Source organism: Falco cherrug, chromosome 3 (genome assembly GCF_023634085.1).
Source record: "Falco cherrug isolate bFalChe1 chromosome 3, bFalChe1.pri, whole genome shotgun sequence".
NCBI lineage: Eukaryota > Metazoa > Chordata > Aves > Falconiformes > Falconidae > Falco > Falco cherrug.
The window spans coordinates 32170343-32191757 of NC_073699.1; the positions used below are offsets into that span (position 1 = coordinate 32170343).

Consider the following 21415-nt stretch of genomic DNA (forward strand, 5'->3'; position numbering starts at 1 on the left):
GCATTGGTCTATTCCAAGACAAAAATAAGTACATAATAAAGGATTTGTCATTTTTAATAGGATACACTGTTGGACAGTACTCCTATGTTTTTTTTAAAATGAAGCACTGTTCCAGTTGCCATACAGTCTTTAACAAGTTTTTAAGGACATATGCCTAATGAGAAATTACAGTCTTTCAGATTTACAATTTCTGTTCTCTAGTTACAAAAATTATATTTTCCTTAATATAGTCATGTCAGTATACATACGTGATCAATAAAAGAACTGAGAAATTTGTTCATGGCATTGTATGCCCTTGTGCTTTGTTCAAAAGTATTTGCAGATGAGTCCAAAAGCCTTGCAGGACCACGTTTCTGAAATACAATATGACCACAACTTCAGTAGGAAAATTACATATTTTAAGTACCATTATCAGAACACAAATATCTCACTTACTTTTATCAGGGTTTCATGAATCCTGTCATAGTGCAGTCGCATTTTTCTTGAAATGGAAATCTGAAATGTCTGGCAATCTGTGTTTGGTATCAAACCTCTCTGACTACATAGATTTTCCTATATAATCAAAACAATTGTAAATTAAAATTATTAATGTCATTCATAGATCCTCTCTTTCATCTACACTTAGTATCTCTGAATATTTGAATCCACTGCACTCTGGGTTCTAGCATAGCAAGATTTTCTTAGGACATGAAATCCTGACCCCCGCTGTCACAAAGTCTTACTGCTCTTTTCAGCCGTGTTCAGTTCATTACCTTCTAATACACCTTTTGACATTCACTCTGAAGCCCTTTCTTTAATGTTTATAATTTATTTTTGTGCTTTGGATTCCTGACTTTTTCCATATGTTTTAAGGTCACATTTATTACATCTCAAAACTCCCAAGAAAACAGAAAATTCGACATCCTCATAGGGAAAAAACCTGCTTTTCCCAAAATTGCATTAAAATAAGCAATTAGCAATAAATTACATCAACAGATAGTATTATTCAAAATAAAAAATATGATTCAAAAGACTCCTCTACATCTCAGTGTTTGAGATTTAATTTTCACATGGTTATGGGTTTTTCTGTACACTTATCATTGAGATAACAATATCCTTTGTTTAAGGTACTTTCTTCCTACTTGTTCCTACAAAGACACAAGCTGTCATGAAGTTTAGTGCAATGTGCTGCAGTCTTATATTAGACATTTTACTTTTGCCTGATCTTGCAGCAAAGATACAACATATGACAAACTAGAAAAAATACTTATTCAAATTAATTTCTGAAAAGAATAGGTTATATCATTACAGGAGAAGAGATAGAATAAAGCAATTTATTGGAAGAGTAGATGTTTATTAGAAGTTTTTCAGATCTGTCTCTTTGTGAAAGCTTTTTGATGTGCACCTTTTTGAACGTGGCCATGAGCTCATGAAAAGCTTCAATATCAAAAAGAAGGTTCTTAAATACATGAAAAAACTTTTTAGAAAACCAGGAATTTTATACCTATGAAATCTGAAGACATAACAGAGAAGACAGGAAAGAAGAAGAAAGATGAAGAATTAGTTAAAAGAAATACTGTCATATATTTACACACCAACAGCTGGTATCTTTTAAGTACCATAATTTTGTGCAATGTAATGTACAAGTGCAGATCCATAATGCAAAGGTGTGGGATTTTTTAATAAAATAAATAATCAGAGCAGGTATAAACTTTAATACTTTCACTTACAGCTTCCCTCTTTAGGTTCATATTAATTTCTTCCATATTTGTATCTGCATGTCCATGCACAGAGCGACCATGGATGTAATAACCAAAGCAGCTGTGTGACAAGAGAAACACTGAAATCTAAAAGAGATGGAGGAAGAGAAGGATACTTTAACAAAACATTATAATTTTATTTTTGAACTTTTGAATTCACAGTGGAGATTGGCAAGACCAGCCCTTCCACAAATACAAAGTAGGCAGGTCCAAAAATAAACATGGCAGAAAAATATTTAATAACTCTTTTACTGATTAGTTTTTATCTATGTTTAACTAGAAACATATACCAGCTTTGTTTAGTTTATCGATGGCAAGGATCACTACTTAATTCCACAGAGCCAAAAAATTAAAGCAAAGTTATTAGCTTTTATTTTGATTCAAAAGTTATTTCTGTGATATATAATACATATGCATGATTCCAGCTGGGTTCCTAGGAGACTGTATTTAATAGAATTTCATTCAGTATCATACAATGCTTATATATCACATAAACCCCCAAATTAACTCTCTCTATAACCCATGCACTACATGGGTCTTTCACGGGAAGAGGAACAACGAAGGCTGGAAAGGCTGATAAAAGGGGTTGATCTCTGTATTTTTTAAAAAAAAGTTCTGGACAAATGAGCTAATCCAACCAGTTCTGATCGCACTCTGGTTAAAAAGGAATTCCTGAAGTACAAAGTTTGAAGACCCACATTTAAACTGGAGAAAGGGAAGTAATTCAGATATAAGTAAGTGAAAATGCATGGAAAAGGTGGTAACTGTCCAAGAGGGACAACCACAAAGTTCAGCAGTTGAGGGACAACCACAAGGTAGGAGCAGAAACTGAACATAAAAACATTAAATAAAACGAAGATAGCTGTGTCTCTAAGACAAAAGTACTACAGTGCAGCAGACAGAACAGCAGCAAATGGTTCCACAACGAATTTCTGTCATGATTTGTTACTTTTTAATTCTGTATGAGCATATGTAACCAATGTAACTTCACAAAACAACCTAAAAATCATACGTCTAGAAGAACATATTGACACCTATGGTTCCAGAATCTTTTTCCCATTAAAGCTTAACCGAAATCTTCTTGTAGATTGCACCAATAAAGTGAGCTGAAAGAAACATTGGCCTTAGCTGTTAGCCAGTAATCTGTTTTTAATTAAATTAAATTAAATTACATGAAAAATTATTACCTAATAATCTAAAAACCATCTTACGTATTATTCTATTAAAGATGCCACTGTACAGATGAGACAAAGAAATACTTACATTGCTCATGCAACACAAATCAACAAATTGGCTTATCTTATCTTCAACAAATCTTTCATAAAACACAGAAAAGACCATAATCTGAAATAAATCAACCAGATTTTTTTTTATTAGTTCATCAGATTTCATTTTATTAAGCAATTAATTTCACAGTGTAACACCCACAAATTACAGACTTCTGTAGTGGCCACTATTACATTGGACTCTATGAAATGGGACTGACATCTTTCCTCCAAGTTGTAGCGATAACCTGCTTTTCATTTTGAACTTGGAGATGCTTCAAAGTTGTTTAAAACAAAACAAAGTAGTTGCATAAACTCACATCTTTGAGAGAATTAAAATTCTGACTACAAAATAAGATGTCTCACAGCTCAGAAGACACGTTTTGAGTTCTAAAGCAGCTGAAAGTCTAGATCCAGCAGAACAGCTAAGACTATACCCAATGCCATGATATGTGGTATAGATGGCCTAGTGATACATTCTAGCTTCCATGATCCAGCCTGAAAATGGTAATTCAGTATGTCATGTGTTTCACATACCTGTAAGAAGGCAATGGCTAGCCAGAGTGCAGCAGACACACCAAATCTTAAAATGCGGCTCCAAGGAGCTATGTAACTCTCACTGCTTCTCGTAAGGCTGGAAGAAGAATCCATTAAAGCGAGGTTTGAAAATCCCACCACCTGAAGAGATTAGAAAGTCAATAGAACAACATGAGGCAATGAATAATATTCACGATGTCCATGTTTTTTCCATCATAACAGGAGGTAAGAAGAAAAAATTAGGAAAAATGGGCGTGGGAATAGTAGCATGTTCACTATAATTAAGTCCAATTGTGTGATCCAGTGTTACCGCTCAGAAACAGAATTAAAAACATAAACTGTACCTATATGTGTTGATACATAAATTCAAAACCGTATGTAGACAAATCTCATGAAAAGTCAACATTGATTTTTACTGAAAAACTCCAAAAGTCACTACAGTTAGTCTGCATAATGGCATTATTTCTGCCAATTACCAGCTTTTTGGTCCAATAAATATATTCCAGTGATAAAAAAAAAATATCTGTTTTGCAGTGTAAGAAAATTATTTTTTTTTGTTTTATTGCGCAGAAATACATTTCCCTCCACTGTCTTTATGGCCCAATCTAATTTAAATAAGCAATCTAGAAAAAGTTTCCAAATAAAAAAAAGATGAGAGAAACAGTATGTCTTGAAACACTTAAGAGGTGAAAATTGTGCGGAAATCATTCAGAACTGAAGCTGCACCAGAAACATTTGTGGTGGGTTGACCTCCACCACAGGAAAAATAAAAGCAAGACAACTTGTGGGTCAAGATAAAGACAGTTTAATAAAGCAAAGAAAAGGGAAGAAGGTGGTGGAAAAAGCCTCCACAAGTGAAGCAAAGGCAATCACTACCTCCCTCCCACAAGCAGACTGCTGCCCAGCCAGTCCCCAGAAAATTCCCTCCCCTGCATTTTTATTGCTGAGCATGATGGTATATGGTATGGAACACCCCTTTGGTCAGCTCTTCTGCTTGTGTTCACTTCCCAGCTTCTTGTGCAGCCCCAGCCTACTCACTGGGGGCCTTGATGCTGTGCAAGCACTGCTCGGTAACAGCCAAAACACTGCCATGTTAACAGCCCCTTTTTAGCCACAAATCCAAAACACAGCACCCTATGGACCGCTATGAAGAAAATTAGTTCCATCCCAGCCAGATCCCGTACAGTATTGAAAAGCTCCGTTTTGCTGCCAGAGCGCTATCTGCACCAGCCAGGTAAACAACACTGCCATGACGGCCAGTGCCGGCCAGCGGCTGCTTCCGTGCCAGACGTGAGGCCTGAGGGGAGGGAGACTTCTCTGCTTTCCAGCTTCCTCCAGCTATTACTTTTCCTGGCTCGTTTTCTACTACTCTGCAGCCTGTCACCATGACTAATGCGAACTGAACAGTCACTTTATCAAAATTGCTAACCCAAGACACAGGTTTTGAGTCATGCAGAAGTTCCCCCTTGTAGCGAGCTGCTGAATGCCATATCTGCGTGCATTCCCTTCCAGGGAAACTGCATTTCAAACACCAGCATGACAATGAAAGTTACAAAGATTATCCAAGGTTTTCACAAACACCAGTTTTAGCCTATTTAGGTGTCTTTCATGACTTTCTCCACTATCAGGGGCAAGAAAGGGCTTCTCCAGAGGGAAACTGACAGCAGAAGTTGTAGAGCAAGATGTTAATCACTCTCTACTAAGAGCAGTTTCTCCCTTCTAGTAATATCAGGAGCCTATGAAGAGTAACCTGAGGAGATTAGTTAGTTTTGGGAATACGTGCTCTCTTTTCCCCCATTCTGTCCTTGTAACATGGCACCTAAGTTAGTCCTGGTCCATATTTACCAACAGCAGAAATACTGATGTAGTGAATGAGGAGCCTGGGGTTTTTAACTGTCTTTAATTTAAAAGAAAAGTAGGAAACTTAAAAACATAAATATAAAAATTAATAAGAGTATTAAAAATATGTAAAAGAATGTCACAGAAACAATTATACGCTACACAATTTAAGAATACTTCCCAGACTAGAAGTACTTACCAAACTACATAAGAAACAAACCAAAATGTTTTTTAAAACCTAAAGTGTAATTTCTCACATACCCTTAAGCTGTAACTGAAGGCATACTGCCTTGTGTTATGTCAACAGGAGCAGAACTGGCATATTTCATTTCCTGCTTTATAAAAGTCACTTATAGCAAATTAGCAGGAAGGAAGCTCAGTTCAGAGAAATATGAAACCAGAAATAAAGCTGTAGACTATGGCAGAAGGGAGCCAGTAGGCAAATAAAGAACTGTGTACAGAGATTTATCGATCTATTAAGCTATTTAGATTAAGTCATTCCCTTAAAAAAATCCCCCCCCCAAATTAACAAAGATCTTTAAGGTACTTGTTTTTTGTTTAAGTCTTCCTTAATGAAATATTGCAATGACCTACACATACATACATATAAATTTAAAAAATATTAAAATAATTATTTTACTAAATTACATGTTTTCAAGTGAACTTGAAGGTCATCCATTATTACCACAGAGAATACAAGAATTAAAAAACAGACCCTTACGTTACACTATGGCTGTTAATCATAAACAATTAATAACAATAATACCTCCAGAAAAAAAAGAACTGCAAGCACTTGAAAGAGGGGATTTATCTTCCTCATTGTCTGAATTTCATTCCATTCATTTGCTATAAAATATGTTCTCCATATGCTCACAGGTGCAGCAGCACTTTTAATAACACCTTCACCTAAAAAGAATACATACAATAAAGCCCTGAAATTTAATACTTGGGAGTAATATCCAAATTTAACCAAAACTTTTTATACAAGCAAGCACAGTTTGAGTTACCTTCAACTGCTTTAAGAACTTTGCCCTTAGGTCTTTCCCAGTCAATAAAGAAAATATCTATACTAAGTTGTGAAACCAGCAATTGTAAGAGCTGTAGAGCCTAAGAAAGAAAAAGGAGAAATATAACAAGGATGGACAGCAACAGCATATAGACAAAGATGAGGAAACAGTCATTGCACATGTCATTCATTAAACATAACAAGTAATATATTTGACTGTAATTGAGAATGCAACTTTGTTACCAACTTTTTATAGTTTGGTTACGTTTTTTTTTTAAATTTAAAAGCTTGGAATAATGGTAAGCCATGTGATGATGTCCACAGTTATAAAAATACGGCAAAGTAACAAATTCCAAAAAAGGGCTAGAGTATTTTCCCATAAGATATTAACCCGTATTATGAATACCAATCCAATATAATACGGATAATTAATAAAATAATCGTATGTCCCATAAAGACAGAATACTAATCTCCAAATTCTAAAAGTATATTTGAACATAATTATTTTAATCTGTCATCTTTTTAATCAGGAACTGACAGCAATTACATTCTGCTTCAAAAGAAAGCACTTGCTTTCTTGATATGGTTTTCTTTACACCTTTATCCTTGAAAGAATAATTTTCCATAGATCATCCTCCTTAGACATTTGTTTCCCTATAAACACTCCACAAAATAAATTTCTACGGAAAAATTACTTAGTTTTTGGAATACAATAATTGTTTCCATCTCTACACTAATAAAATGAACTGTACTAGATGTTTAAAAACAAACCAACTAAAAATACACAAAAGCATATGTTGAAATGTCTTTAATGCCTGAGGAAAAAAATATTTACCTTTAAACTAAACGCACATGCTATGTATGTAACAAAATCTTCTTCCTGAGATGGAAGTGGTAAAAGGACTGAGACAAACTGCTGAGCCTGTAATTGAGAAATTACATTGAAATAGTATGAATGGCATATGTAACAACATATGCTAAGTGCTTAAGAGTGAATAATGTTTTGCAGAAAAAGATCAGTATTTAATGTGCGATCATTTTAAATTTGTAAAATATTTTAAGTGACTATTAAGCAGACTGCAAGTACAACGAATCCTAAGGAAAAGAAACAGGTGAACACAAAAATCTAAGCACACAAAACAAATACGATACAGAACTTGCCTCAATAGACTGACCAGAAGGGGCGAGGGGGTGGGGGAGAAAGAAAAAAGAAAAATGAATTTTTGTTTAAAAATGTATGCAATATTAACAGGTTTTCATAACACCCAAATTTGGAAAAACACTTACTTTGAAGAACACAAGCCAATAAATCCCTTTGCCCACTGTGACGATAAAGAAAACGTTGGCAAGGTCTCCAGCATAAAACAGTATGAACTTCAAAACTGTCTGCAATTATAAAAACACACTGTAGAGATCTGTAAAACTAATTATGTAGTACATATATACATGCATATAAAATGTTATGCAGCTCACACTACAGGAACCCAATATACTGAAAAGTAGCCTCAAACAAAACTTTTCTACTGTGGTCATGTATTTATGGTATATTCAGTATCTGAAACTTCTACTTGTTAGTCTTTGTGCAAAGAAGAATTAATCTGAAAATTAAGTCCACTTAACCAATCAGAACAGCTCTGTAAATACCTTTATTTTTAGCAAAAGTATTTCCTAAATGACAACGTCAGAATCCCCCCAAAATGCAAAAAGCCTACTTCTTCAAGTAAGCTAACTTCAGGTCACAGTTCTATGTAGCTAGGCTAGAAATTATTTCAGTTACCTTAAGAAACAGAATAGTTACATCACAAGGAATGATAGCAAAGGTCCCTTAAAGAAAAGAGGACACATCCCTTTTTAGATTGCCAGCTGTTTATACCTGCAAGTCAATTATAGAGCTTCCCGTACGCCTCTTCCAGCCTGCAGTCTTGAGAAGGGACCATAATACTGCGAGCCCACCCAACACACCCAACGTGATCTGAAGAGAATGAAAAATTATTTGCAGATATTTTTAAAAAACACAAAATAAATCATTATCTTGACAAATTCAAAAGAAATAAAACTTACATCAGTCTGAATCTGAGCCTCTGACTGATTCATCTCATAACTGACTGAGAAGGAAACCTGAATATTAAGACAGAAAAAGTGAATATGCATAGTAATTCTGAAATGCTACAACCATTATAGATAGTAGTAGTTTTCCCACTTTTAGTGGGTAGGAATTCCCATCAAGGGCTACTACACAAGTACATGTACCTTCTTCTACCGTACACATCTGACCTGGTGTGCCACAGTGCCAGGCTTAGTACTAGCACAAGCTCTGCTAACCTTAGTGCGGATCTTAGCAACTGTAATGCTGGGAATGGATGCCTGCTATCTGCAAGTTACTCGCTGTAACTAGCTGATTATAATCTTTTCAAATGTGCATAATATTTTTCCTTCTGAAAGAAGAGAGCAAATGTTCGATACTTTCCCCTTTATCAGTGTTGATTAAAAGGAACTTTAATGTAATTACAACAATATGCAAAATCATAAAGTGAGTTCTTACAAAGCTCAGACACTGATTTTTTTCCCCAGCTTGAATAAAATAAAAATTGTCATGTAGGATCAAAACTGCTCACTCTAGCTTAAATATCTATCTAACCTAAGACCTATTTTGACTTTTGTCTGAAAGATTTGTACAAGGAAGAGAAAATGTTTGTCTCTTTGTCACTGCAAGGCTAAAGTTAACACAAATATAAAGAACAGTATTTTTTAAATTGAGTTTAAATAAAGGACAAAACCCTGCAAAACCAACCCTTCCTCCCCCTACCCTGGCTTCCCAAAATGTTTGTTCCTGCTAGAGCTCATTCTATCACCTCACCTGGATTTAAACTGAAATACGCTTAGTCACTAGAAGCTCAGTGTTTACAACACTTGGAATGAAATTCAATGTTTCTTTTTACTTGCATAACATTTGTTAAAGACAACAAACAAAACCACCCAAAACTGACAGCACCTAAGTCCATCAGATGCAGATTAAGAAACAGTAGAACAGAAAATAGAGAAACTGAAAGCAATTGTTCCTGCCATCACAATTGGAATGAATTATTTTCTAAAAGCAGTGCTGTTCTGTGGTTAAATAAAGACATCATTTAGACGGGGAAGAAGTGTCTGACTAATTTTTCTATCTTTCTAATTCCTTGTCTCTTCCTTCTTTTCATGCAGCTAATATGGAATGCAAGGAATGGTTCCACCACCAGAAATTTCTAGCTAGATACCTATCTGTACTGGAAGCCTGAACTGTTGAAGGTTGATAAGCAGAAAACGTTAATATTATAATTTTTTTTAATAGCAGATGATTATTTTACTACATTAAACTCCAATTTTCACTTTTTAAGGCAGTGTGATCTAACAAGCAAACAAGGCACAGGAATGGGACATCTGAGCTGCTGCCTGTCATGGCAGGGAAAAGGGCAAGTAGGAAATGCCCCTTTTGCATCTGCTACGGCAGAATTCAGTGGCTTTCAGTAGAGAAAGATCCTCCAAACTGATCTCCAACCCCTCTGGCTACAGATTTTTGGATTATTTTACTTTAATTCGTAGAGGTGTGCTGTAAAATAATACACAGCAGACAAAACACTAAAGGATGTTTTAGAAATATTACCAATATTTTAACTTAAACCACAGGTGACCTGAGATGCCTGTGTCATAGCAACCTTCTCTTAATGCATTGTTTTAAATAAAAACATTCAATTTCTTACATAAATTGCTGCTTTCAGTGCATTACACAGAGTACTTTTCCTGTTATTTTTGTGCGTATTTCATTTGAACTACAGCCTAATTCAGTATTATACAACCAACTGTAAAATTCTAAGTACTTTAATTTTAAAGACTCAAGATACAAACTAAATACCTTTAACTGCTTTGTTTTAAAAGCTTTAAATTTTAGTGAAAACTTGCAACTTCATAACTGAACAGAACTGGAAACTGCTTATTGATTTTTATACTCCACCCTGCCACACGTTCCTACGTCCTCAAATGTTCACTCAACTGGAATTCCAACGGAACTAAAAGTATGATTAACAAAGCAGATCAAATACGATAGCACCAAGATCTCACCATCACACTCTGGGTTTCAGGGTTCTGGATAAGCACATCTGTGTAAGCAATAGTAATTAGAGGAGGGTAGATAGTTCCTCTCTGAGTATGGGATACCAGACGAATACTGCAGAAATAGAGTAGTATTTTTAATAGAAAAAAAATTGATTAATTGCTTGGAAAGTATCCATTGAAACTTTAAGAAAATACTAAATCAATGGAACAACCTGATCAGTAAAATATGAGTTTCAAACCCAATGACATGGCAATTCACATTTTAAAAGCAACTGGAGTTTACAAAGGCATGTACACAAATATATAAAAAGAAAAAGCTGGGATGGATTGTTTATTTGTAAGAAAATACCTAAATCAATCTTTACGTACTGCTCACATTAGTGAAAAACATTTAAATCAATTCCAAAAGGTAACTTTCTCAAAACATTACAGAATGAATAACGTTTTCTATGTGTATTTTGAATTTCTGACATTATCCCTTTTTTGAAGGGGGGGTGGGAGGGTGTCCTCCTAAGACACATAAGCTAATTTGTATTTCTTGTAACGGAGTTAGTACATTACATTAAACTTCAGTTTGATTACTTGTATGGATCAGTACTCAGTACTACTCAGCAATCTTTTTAACTAATAAGTTCTGAAGAATAGCTAAAGGAAAAGGGAGAGCTCAATTTTTAGACAATCATCTCAGACGAAGACGTTCCATAAAGAAGAAAAAAATGTTCTTCCAAAACATATTTCAGCTGAGATTAACCACCAGTAATGACCCTAAACAGGTAGTCGCACAATTTCAGTTAAATGACTACAAGCCTACTCTGGATTGTGTAACACAATAGGCAACAGGTTGTAAAAATACTGCAAAAAATAATATGGAGTATGAAATAGCATCCTTGTAGAGTCAGCAACATGCACATCAAAAAAGAATTAACAGGGGAGTTTTTAGGTCTTTCTAGATGACACCTGCTTCTAAGAGATGGCTGAATGCCTGCTAAGTTGCATTATGCATACATAGTCTCATTCATTGTACCTCGAAAGTAACAGTAATTTTAACTCCCACAAGCCAATGTCATGTTTTCTCACTCACTCATCAGAACGACCTATGGAAACTCTTGCTTTTTCCAAGTATGCAATGGAAAAAGCAGCACAGGGTATGTTAGAAACAACATAATAAACCAACTTTATTTAAAAACAATAAAATGCAGACTGCACAAAACTGGCTTTATTTTCCATGTACTATATATTAAATGCAATTAATCACCTGATTGTTATTTTGCTAGCAATCCGAATTACTCTGGGTAGTTTTCCCAAGTCATTTTCTTTTCCGCTTAGTGCATCCACCAAAAAAAATCGACGAGTCAAAAGCCAGTTGTTCATATTACTGCCTTTGAAAAAACATGACAGTCACATAATAATCAAAAAACTAATTCAACACACAAAAAGAATGAAATCTACTAGAAATTACATATATAATTGCATAATACATATAACTGTATTTAGGATGTAAAAGTATTTATTTTCAACTTAAACAAATACATAATGAAATTAGATTACTTTATTTGTGCATATTATTGATTGGGCCGGTATATGCAACCAAAGCTTGCACTTAGCACTATTAGAATTTGCCCACAACATACTAAATTCTTAAAATAGCAAGAAGTTATAATGTGTTGTGGCATCTTTAAAAACAACTCAGTAATTAACACAAATTCTTTCTATTTGAAGTTATTCACATTATTTAAATTCACAGAAATGTTGCTATGACAGTCTTACCTTGATTAACAAACATTTCACTGTATTGGAGATTCAAATTTAAAACTGGCACGGCCCAAAGATATTGTTGTCCATTGTCATCATTATATTCAAGGAATAAGTCATAAAATATTGGATTAGCAAAATCCAATAAAATCTTGGAAACCGAAATTTTGCACTACAAGAAAAAAATGTTAAAATACAAAGATCACTTTAGCCATGTAATGATTTTATCAAGCTCTGGATCCTTCCCCTTCAAAATTATTGTGAAATCTGTCCCACTTTTTCACAAAAGACATGGCATTCCAGCAATTTGCAAGCAATTACAAAGTACTAATGATTTTATACAAACCTCTTAGAAACTGCAATTGACAAGAATGACTAATGTGGAGAATGAAGCTCTGCTAACAGTTTTCAATAGATCTACGGAGTGCTGTGTTTGATTCTGGGCTCACCAGTACAAGACAGAAACAGTTACTTTCTATAGTCCAGCGCAGGCCACTGAGGTGATGAAGGGACTGAAGCATCTCTCTTTTGAGAAAAGGCTGAGAGAGTTAGGACCGTTTTGCCTGGAGGTGAGAAGGCTTGGGGCAGGGATCTTATCAATGTGTACAAGTACCTGAAGGGAGGATGTACAAGACAGAGCCAGGCTTTTTCCAGTGGTACCCGCTGACAGGACCAGGGTAATGGGCACAAACTGAAATATGGGAGGTGCCCTCTGAACATCAGGAAACACTGTTACTCTGAGGGTGACCAAGCACAGGCACAGGCTGCCCAGAGATGTTGTGGAGTCTTGCTCCTTGGAGATATTCAAAAGCCTGGGCAACATGCTTTAGGTGGCCCTGCCTGAGCAGGGTGTTGGACAAGATGACCTGCAGACATCCCTGCCAACCTCAACCATTTTGAGATTGCGTGAAGAAATCATATGTGTAAGTAGGTAGTTCCACATGCGTATGTGAACAACCATGCAGCCTCTACATACTCGTATAACACATCAACTGTGTTTTATCCAAAGCTATAGGAAAATAAAAGTGATTCATACAATCAATGAAAATAATTACATTAAAAAACACTCAGTAAGTCAATATTTCTTAGTATTTGTATTTAAACCCAGTCATATTAACAGCTGTTAATACTTAACAGGCTCTACAGACTCAATATATCAAATACATAAGATTTTAAAAAGCACAAAAAAGACTAACCATACTTCACTAGTTCAATGATCCTAAATAGAAAATAAGTTTCCATTCTGTCTGAAATACTGAAATATGGATTAAACAATATTAAACAACAAACTTTACACCACCCAAATAGCAACCAGCCTATATATTTTTACTCTGCAACACATAATGTAGGAAGTGATTTTGCATGTAAATAAGTTAATAAATAATAATTATAGATATATAGGTAGTAGATGCTGCACACACATATGGAGCTTTATAAAAATAAACACGTTATTTCTCTACCCCTCTGCCAAAGACCACCACCTTCCCATTTAACACATAAGTGACCATACTGGCAGAACCATCTAAGTATACACAAGTGCAAGTGCTCTACTCCTCTCCCTTTCCTGGCACTTAGTAAAGTGTGAAAACTCCAATATTTTTTTCTGTAGTTAAGACAGCTAAAGAAGCTTTTCTCTGATGAGTCATCTGCTTGGTTAAAACTTGCCTTCAATTTCTTTATTGAATTCACTGAAATCAGGGCATATATTAAAGAAGTAAGGGGGAGAACATACTGGCATGGCATTATTGCGTATGCCTTCTTTCCATATGAAACCTGGCCAAAGATGAAGGCAGGAAAACTAGAAGTTACGATGCAAAGCACGTGACTGTCAGAATTCAGGCATTGTGTTTGTCCACTGATAAGGCAGCAACCTCACTAATACAATTGCCAGTTCAATTTATTTTGTTAGTCCTATGTAGTAAACAAGTTTTGTGCTGAACAGTTAAATTATTCTAAAAACTCCAATTTTTATTTCACTAAATAATAAAAAAATTAAAATAAGCAACAATTTCACAATAAAGAAGTCCATGTTGCAGCTAATAGCTGAACTCCAGAGGTCCTTCAATATGCACTGAATTGCTGATGATGTATAAAGCAACTTAATTCAAAATTCAGAATAGCATTTTATCTCTTACTTACACTTTGTTGGTAAGTTGTTCCAAATGTGTAAGCTGCATTCAACTTAGTTTGGGTATCAGGACAAAGCTGAACAAAACATAATTATAATTAGGTTAATTCAAAGGTATCATTTTCTCACATGAAAGATATTTACAGGTATGCAAAGCAGTTTATGTATTCACAGTTCTCACTAAAGATATTTTCTTCTATTTTTTAAGAAAAGTGGGACTGATCTTGAAGATTAAATTTGCTTATTTATTGTACTAGTATCAGTGTTCTTAAAAAACTGGTTTAGCTTATTCATATTTGCATAGTATTTTTCAGTTCCATCACTGGTGTTGAAATTCATGGACAGCACCATCCAACCAGGCAAGAATGATCTTTTGGGGGACTGAATGTTCAATGCACTGTGCTGCTTCAAGCTTTATTAGTGGGTTCTGCTAAATCAAAGAATCCCATGAGGAAAGAACTCCACATTTATATTGCTCCCTTTCTCTTAAGCTAGTATTCTCAGAGAATCAAAGTTATCATGACAAGTAACAGATATTTTTTTCCTTTTTCAATGTAACTTTTATATTTTCTGCAAAGAACAAGTTATTCTAAGCAAAACCCAGAAAAAATTGTCGAATTCTAACTAAATGAGCATGGTAATTAGTGGAGGGCATTGCGATTTTCCCAAAATTAAAATCAAGTCTAAATTTACATGAAACACAATTCTATTAGTGTGCAACTGAAATTACTACAATTATGCACTGAGACTGCTTTAGCACCATGATGTCTCATCATCATGCACAACCTATTACATTAAGAGAGGCTTTGAATGGAAAAGCTATTCATTTCCCATTGATTTTTATAGCTACTAAAAGCTCTGCATTTAGGAAATTAAAGTGTCCCAATAAACTTTAAAATCTGTCTCAGAATATATAATTTTCTATGCACAGTAATTGGCTTAGTAACCTGTTTTCTGAGACACTAGTTTTCCTTAAAATTTGAGGGGCAGGTGACAGACATTTCATTCTGAGACCAAAAAAAAAAAAAAAAAAAAAAAAGAAGAAGCAGTCATTCTCTAAATCCTGAATGTTGGCTCATCTTCTGTAGATACTGGAGCATTTGAAGTGACATGAAGAGCCTAGAAAAGGGGACAGACAATTCCCAATTGTTCTTGCTAATGTTCCTATTGTTGCCTGCTGAAGGCATTACTGAGACTGCCTAGATCACCACTGGACTGCTAAACAAATTCTATTCTGTAACATGTTTCATAGCTGCCAATTTCTGCTGTTAAGCTAATGACTACTGCACTTTCTACTTGCTGCTTACTTGAGTTTTCCACACCCTATCTATACAGCATGATACTGCTAAAGTACAACGTATGTGTGCCACTGAAATCTGAGGGTGGAGTGTCCAAGGGTACTGTCAATCTTATAGCCAGTGTTCCCTATCTCTATGTAAAGTCTCCCAGCAAGTTTTATAACTTTCCGTTATGAAAGATAGGTGCTGGCCAAACTGTACATTTTATATTTAAAACCAAAAGAAATACGCAAACAAAAAATCCCAAGAGAACTGAAAGAAAATGGGGTGGTAGATCAGTTTTCCTACTTTTCTTGACAGTGAAATAACCACTGATTTGCTTGGCATCCCCACAATGTGTGAAAACAAGTGACAGCATCTAATAGGGACATACTCATAGAGTATCTATAAACATATGTGTACTGAGAGCTAAAGAACACACTTTGCTCAACAACAGGGCTAATAATGAATTATGTACATGGGTAACTGCATGGCAAATGGAAGAAAGAGACGGTTGGTTCTAAATGACTAGTGCTGTTTTTCAGAGTTTTCCAATATTCCAATTTTATATTGGTCCAATGGATGAAGGCAATATCGCTGAATTTATACTCCTGATTTTGTAGACATCATCATGAGCAAGAATCAAGGACTATTTTCCTTAATCTAGCTTGTTAGTTATGAACTGTCACTAATATAGTAACCAAACTCTTGGCTCTGGTCTTAATTTGGCTAAAGGCAATCAGAACATTATGGTATCAACAAAAGATAATTAAAATCAACCATACCTGTAAGATGCCTCCTTCCAAACTTTGCCATTTAAGAAAGTTTCCTGCTGCATCAAATGAGGCCGCAATAAATTGCAGCTTTACATCCTGATGATGAAAAAAGGTAAAGAAACAATGAACTGCCATAAAGTAGACATACACGTTAGGGACTGCTGTCTCTTCTTTTGATGCTTCCCTAAAACTTTCAGCATAATGCTTCATTTTTCCCCCCTCTGACTTTACGTTTTTCATCTTGGTTTTGGTAGTTTACTTTTTTTAAAAAAAGCAACACAAACATACTTCACCATTCTTCTACAGCTTCACTGGTTATGTGGAAAAAAGTTCCAAAGGAACTTCTACACAGGTAGACATGCCCTAAACTAATCAGAAACCTATGCAGATTTCTAATGTATACAAGGTTGGGATCTTGAGGGCTTCCAGGACCTTCAGTGTTAGGAAGACTAATGGATATTTCAGTTGTTGAAACAACTGCTTCATTGCAACATTGTTTAATTTTAAACACAAGCTTTCAGAATACAGTTGATAAAACCTATTATTTTATTTTCAGTCAATAAGAAATCTTAAGACAAATTTGGCAGTGTAACTGACAAACAGGTTATCACTACCACTGCTTAACTTTCTGTGATCAGCTGAACTTGAATTAACTATTTCAGTTATTCTAATTTTACAATGAATCTGCAAAAGAAAACACTTTACTGTTTGATTCCACCAGTTAACAAGCTACTGAAGTAGTCCATGCCTCCCAGAGACGAGTATCTGGCTTTGTTAACATTAAAATCACTGGTTTTCCTCACCTCTTCCCCCCCCCGCCCCCTTCACTGTAGGAAAAGGCTGGAGCAACAGACTGAATCCATCTCTGATACAACTCAGCTTGTAGAGATTTGTAACAGAAATATTATGGGTGGTATAAATGAAGTAGGGACCAAAAGTAAGCATCAGAAGCAACACAAAGAAAGGGTTAAGGGTTAAACACCACATAGCAGTAATGAAGAACACTGTTCCCAGCAATAAAGGTGAGAAATGGGTTGTGATAAAACCAGAACAGACAACTTGTCAGCAAAAGACCCTCCACTTTGGCACCAGGAGAATGGCAGCAAAATTACAGCATGTCACATATACCCCTGTTTTTCCAATTAGCTCACCAGGAAAACTGACAAAAGCATGTATGTATTTAAAATAAGGGAAAAAGACCAACTTTAGCCTCAGATTTATGGAGACTGAAGTAAACAAGACTCTGAAGCAAAGGACAATGCCAAAACAACTATTAACTCCTAAGGGGTATAAAAGATTTGTCTAATTCCTAGTTCATCACTGCCAGCCCAGAAGAACCTCTGGGGACACAATGAGGACTCAGTAGTTGGCATCCCTTGTTCCTTGTGTCACACACAATAGATCCTGGTCAGGCCACTCAAGCAAGCACATCTTGGCCTTACGAGAACGTGGGTATGACAGCATGAGCAAAGCAAATATGTGAGTGAGTTTAAGTCAGTAAAATCATCTTACCTAGAGATATTTTATATAAATATTTCCTTCCTCTTCCGTAAGATCTCACACTGAATTTTGTTACGCTAACTGCCTAAAAATTATCTTTAGTAGAGCCACACCTGTAATAAATCTAAACCTCTTTATGTGATTTTTACCTCTTTCTAATGTCTGCTTCCCCACGCCTACTACCCAACACCTACCTTATCTGTTCCTTTAAAACTGAAGATTGTAGGGAAATTATTTGTCTCAAGCACTTGGGATGCTAATCCTGGTTGATCACCATAATATAGCCATGGAAGATTATGCCTCCTGAAAAGAATTACAATGTTTTCTCTAAAGAAACATAATGTTTTTCATCAAAGAACATTTAGAATAATAATTTCCATACAACACTATTAAAGATTGGAACTTATGGAAAAGGCAACTTACCAGAAGGCTATTGAATGAGCAGTGCCTAGCCTTGCTGTATTGACATAAATATATTGAAATAAACCACAGGCATCAGTAATTGAAGAACTCAATGAATTCATATTCATCACACACATATTTCCAAGAGCTTGGCACGCTGTTAGATTAGAGTACAACTGCAGTGGAGAAATACAAGAACACAGAGAAGGATTTATTTACCCCTCCTTTTGGTGAGGCAGTCATAAAATTAATGTCATCTTTTAATATGCCACTCCTAAACCCTCATTTTTACTTGAAAGTAATTTTGCATTGTCAACTTCTAATATTTTCTTCCAGCTATTCAGGTTTCATGTTTTTATAGGTCTGCAGATGGCAGCATGAAATCAACGTGCTCACTTTTTCAATCTATTTTAGTTGCATCAGCTAGATGGTATGACGTGACAGAAATGTCAAAATCTGCATTTAGAAAACTAAGTAAGAATCAAAATGTTTAACACCATTCAGGCCTTATGACAAAGATGACTCCACCAAAGACCCAAGACCGACAACTGTAGTTGCCTGTATCGTAAATATCTTCTTTTCAGTTTTAGTACTTTTTTTCTATTCTGCTGTTCCTAAACTATGTTGTATTTATACCACTGCTCAATTTTGGCAAAGAAATCACTTCCATGTGATAGGCAGAAATGATGCCTGGCATCTGTGTGCGGCGATCACTGTACCAGCATTAACTGCCACAACGTATTGCCTTTGTGTGAGTCAGACTGGTGTCGCACATTGCATTCAGGCAGCACCTCTGAAGAGCTGAGCATGCTGAGGCAGACAAACGGGATAAACTGATATAAGTGATGAGGAGAGTCTCAGTTTGTAAAAAAGAATGGGATAAGTAGAAGAATACATCTCAGGGCTGTATTTTATGAGATGGTGATGGGAGCAGCCACAAAGGTGATCTGTGAAAACACGGAACAGAAGTCTGCTGAAATACTGATAGAAAGAATGCCTGACAGCCTGGGAACTGCCAGTGTGGGAACCAGGGCTGGGAGTCAGAAACATCCCTGAGAAGTGCAGCTGGGTGCCTAAAGACCAGGGACAGCCTGAGATACCATCAATAAGCACAAAACCAAGGAACTATAACAGCAACTTATCATCTGGAAAGGTGAAAAATAGTCTGGAAAAGAAGGAAAACATTCTCAGAAAGTAGGAATTGGCAGCTGCTATTGGCTGTTCCAGCTGAAAGAGCAGAAAAACAGTCTGGAAAAATAAAAACTGTTCTGGAAGAATATAAAATATCATCTATTGGCTGCTCCAGGTGGTGCTTTCCTACACTGCCTTATGTCTCTGTGACATAAAAATGATTTACTTTTTACCCCAAACGGAGAGTGAGTCTGTGTCCTGTCCCTCCCTGCCCCCCCACCCCCGCAACACACACACACAGAAATAAACCCCTGCACAAACTTTTCTATGAGCTCTCCTAGGCAGGTTACCAGACTGTCCCTGGGGATGCCTTGCTGACTCCAGGCTCTGTGACATTGATCATCTTTGAAGCGAGACTTCATCTGTCATCAGTTTTGAGGCCCCACTCCTGGGAGCAGTTTGGTGAGTACTGTACTGGTACTATTTTGAATAATATATACACATAGGCATGCATACAGTAACTGATCATAAGTATATTCACTGCTTTACTAGTGATAATCCTGTAGTAACTTGTAATATTTAAATATATGCTTGCTGCTACTATTGATTGCTGCTACCATTGGAATACATATATATGTGCTTTATTAACTGTACGTAGACTCATTTTACTCGGAGTAATTTGTACTAATCTGTAATAACAAAAGATAGGAAATAAAGACACTGTGTGCTTGTGTATTATGGAATTCAGCAAATCCACTGTTGTGGTCTTCATACATCTGCAGGCCAGGTAACCCTTTGGGTCATGACAGACTGGGATAAAAATTAGGGCCTGAGAATCTAAAAACTGATTTTGAGGAGAGGAATATGGAAGAGAAATGAGGATGTGGGATAACAGAGTTGGTAAGGAGGCAGCAGAGGCATATCCTCTTCAGAAGTGTGCATGATTCTGTTGCTGCAACCACTCTTCCGCCCATGGTTACTGCCACTCAGAGCAACATAATGGTAAATAGTTTTTGCATACATAAAGTAAAGGAAAGCTAAAGAGGATGGCTCTATGGTTTTCCTTCTTCATCACAAAACAAAATGAGTTACTGAAAGCCAAGTAAGAGCTAAAGATCAGTTGCCAATCAATACTGAATATGTAAGAAGTTAAATTTCTGAGTGATTCCTTACTGGATATACATAATAACAGTTCACATATGTACTGACTTGCAGGATTTTTTCCTTAACACCATTCACCTTGTGAAGATTCCAACCCTGGAGGCTTGCATTAACATTAACTAGTGCTTAACACTCTTTCTAAACATTCTGTATATGCATTTCTTTCTTATCTACTGTCATCTCAAAATAAGATTCTTTAAAAATAAGCAAGCTAACTTCCAAAAATTAAAGTGCCATGCTTTTATACAGCGTTTCACTTCTGTATTAAAAAGCAAACTGCAAACATTAATGAAACTCACCCAACAGGCAGAGGCTGAGGACTGCAAGTTTTTCAGGAACCACGCTGATGTCAGTGTTATACCCTGTAAATAAGGAACTGCTTCACTGTCTGTTCAGAACAATTTGTCCATAACATAACAGTCTGGAAAACTATGAAAGCTAAAAGATGCTACTTATTTATTCTAAGAGCTTTCTATCCTTTGTAAATGTCTCAATCAAACCAGCTCAGTTCGAAGCACAACCACAATGCAGTTATTTCTTTCACTTCAACAGGTCAGAAAAAATACATAGAACAAGAGCAGAAGTACTTAAGTTTTGAATATGGATTCTGTAACAAAGGAGTTTTCTTTACTGCAGAACTGAAATACTAGTGATTTCAAGGGTAAGGTGTTTACTTGGTGGTAAATTTAACTCAGGACCAAATTTGCCAAATGAATTATTTCACAACCTGCTTTTTATAACTACCTGTATTTGAACTAAACATAGCTTGCGTACATACTGTAAGCAACTGAAAAGACATGTTTTCAATAAAAT

At 35.8% G+C, this 21415-nt stretch overlaps 1 protein-coding gene across 2 annotated transcripts in view; it reads right to left on the reverse strand.

The window, feature by feature from the left end:
* The window catches only part of TMEM67 (transmembrane protein 67), a 35052-nt gene that overhangs the window by 6611 nt on the left and 7026 nt on the right, over nt 1–21415 (reverse strand). For both annotated transcript variants that reach the window (XM_055705607.1, XM_055705608.1), the window contains exons 7-25: nt 20902–20964; nt 18332–18486; nt 18103–18211; nt 16418–16504; nt 14367–14432; nt 12243–12399; nt 11731–11854; nt 10482–10587; nt 8448–8504; nt 8260–8358; nt 7674–7772; nt 7222–7308; nt 6388–6487; nt 6147–6286; nt 3542–3682; nt 3003–3083; nt 1710–1826; nt 436–552; nt 249–353 (exon numbers count right to left, since the gene is read on the reverse strand). In XM_055705607.1, the coding sequence (XP_055561582.1) occupies nt 249–353; nt 436–552; nt 1710–1826; nt 3003–3083; nt 3542–3682; nt 6147–6286; nt 6388–6487; nt 7222–7308; nt 7674–7772; nt 8260–8358; nt 8448–8504; nt 10482–10587; nt 11731–11854; nt 12243–12399; nt 14367–14432; nt 16418–16504; nt 18103–18211; nt 18332–18486; nt 20902–20964 (2010 nt within the window). The remainder of the gene's footprint in view (nt 1–248; nt 354–435; nt 553–1709; nt 1827–3002; nt 3084–3541; nt 3683–6146; nt 6287–6387; nt 6488–7221; nt 7309–7673; nt 7773–8259; nt 8359–8447; nt 8505–10481; nt 10588–11730; nt 11855–12242; nt 12400–14366; nt 14433–16417; nt 16505–18102; nt 18212–18331; nt 18487–20901; nt 20965–21415) is intronic.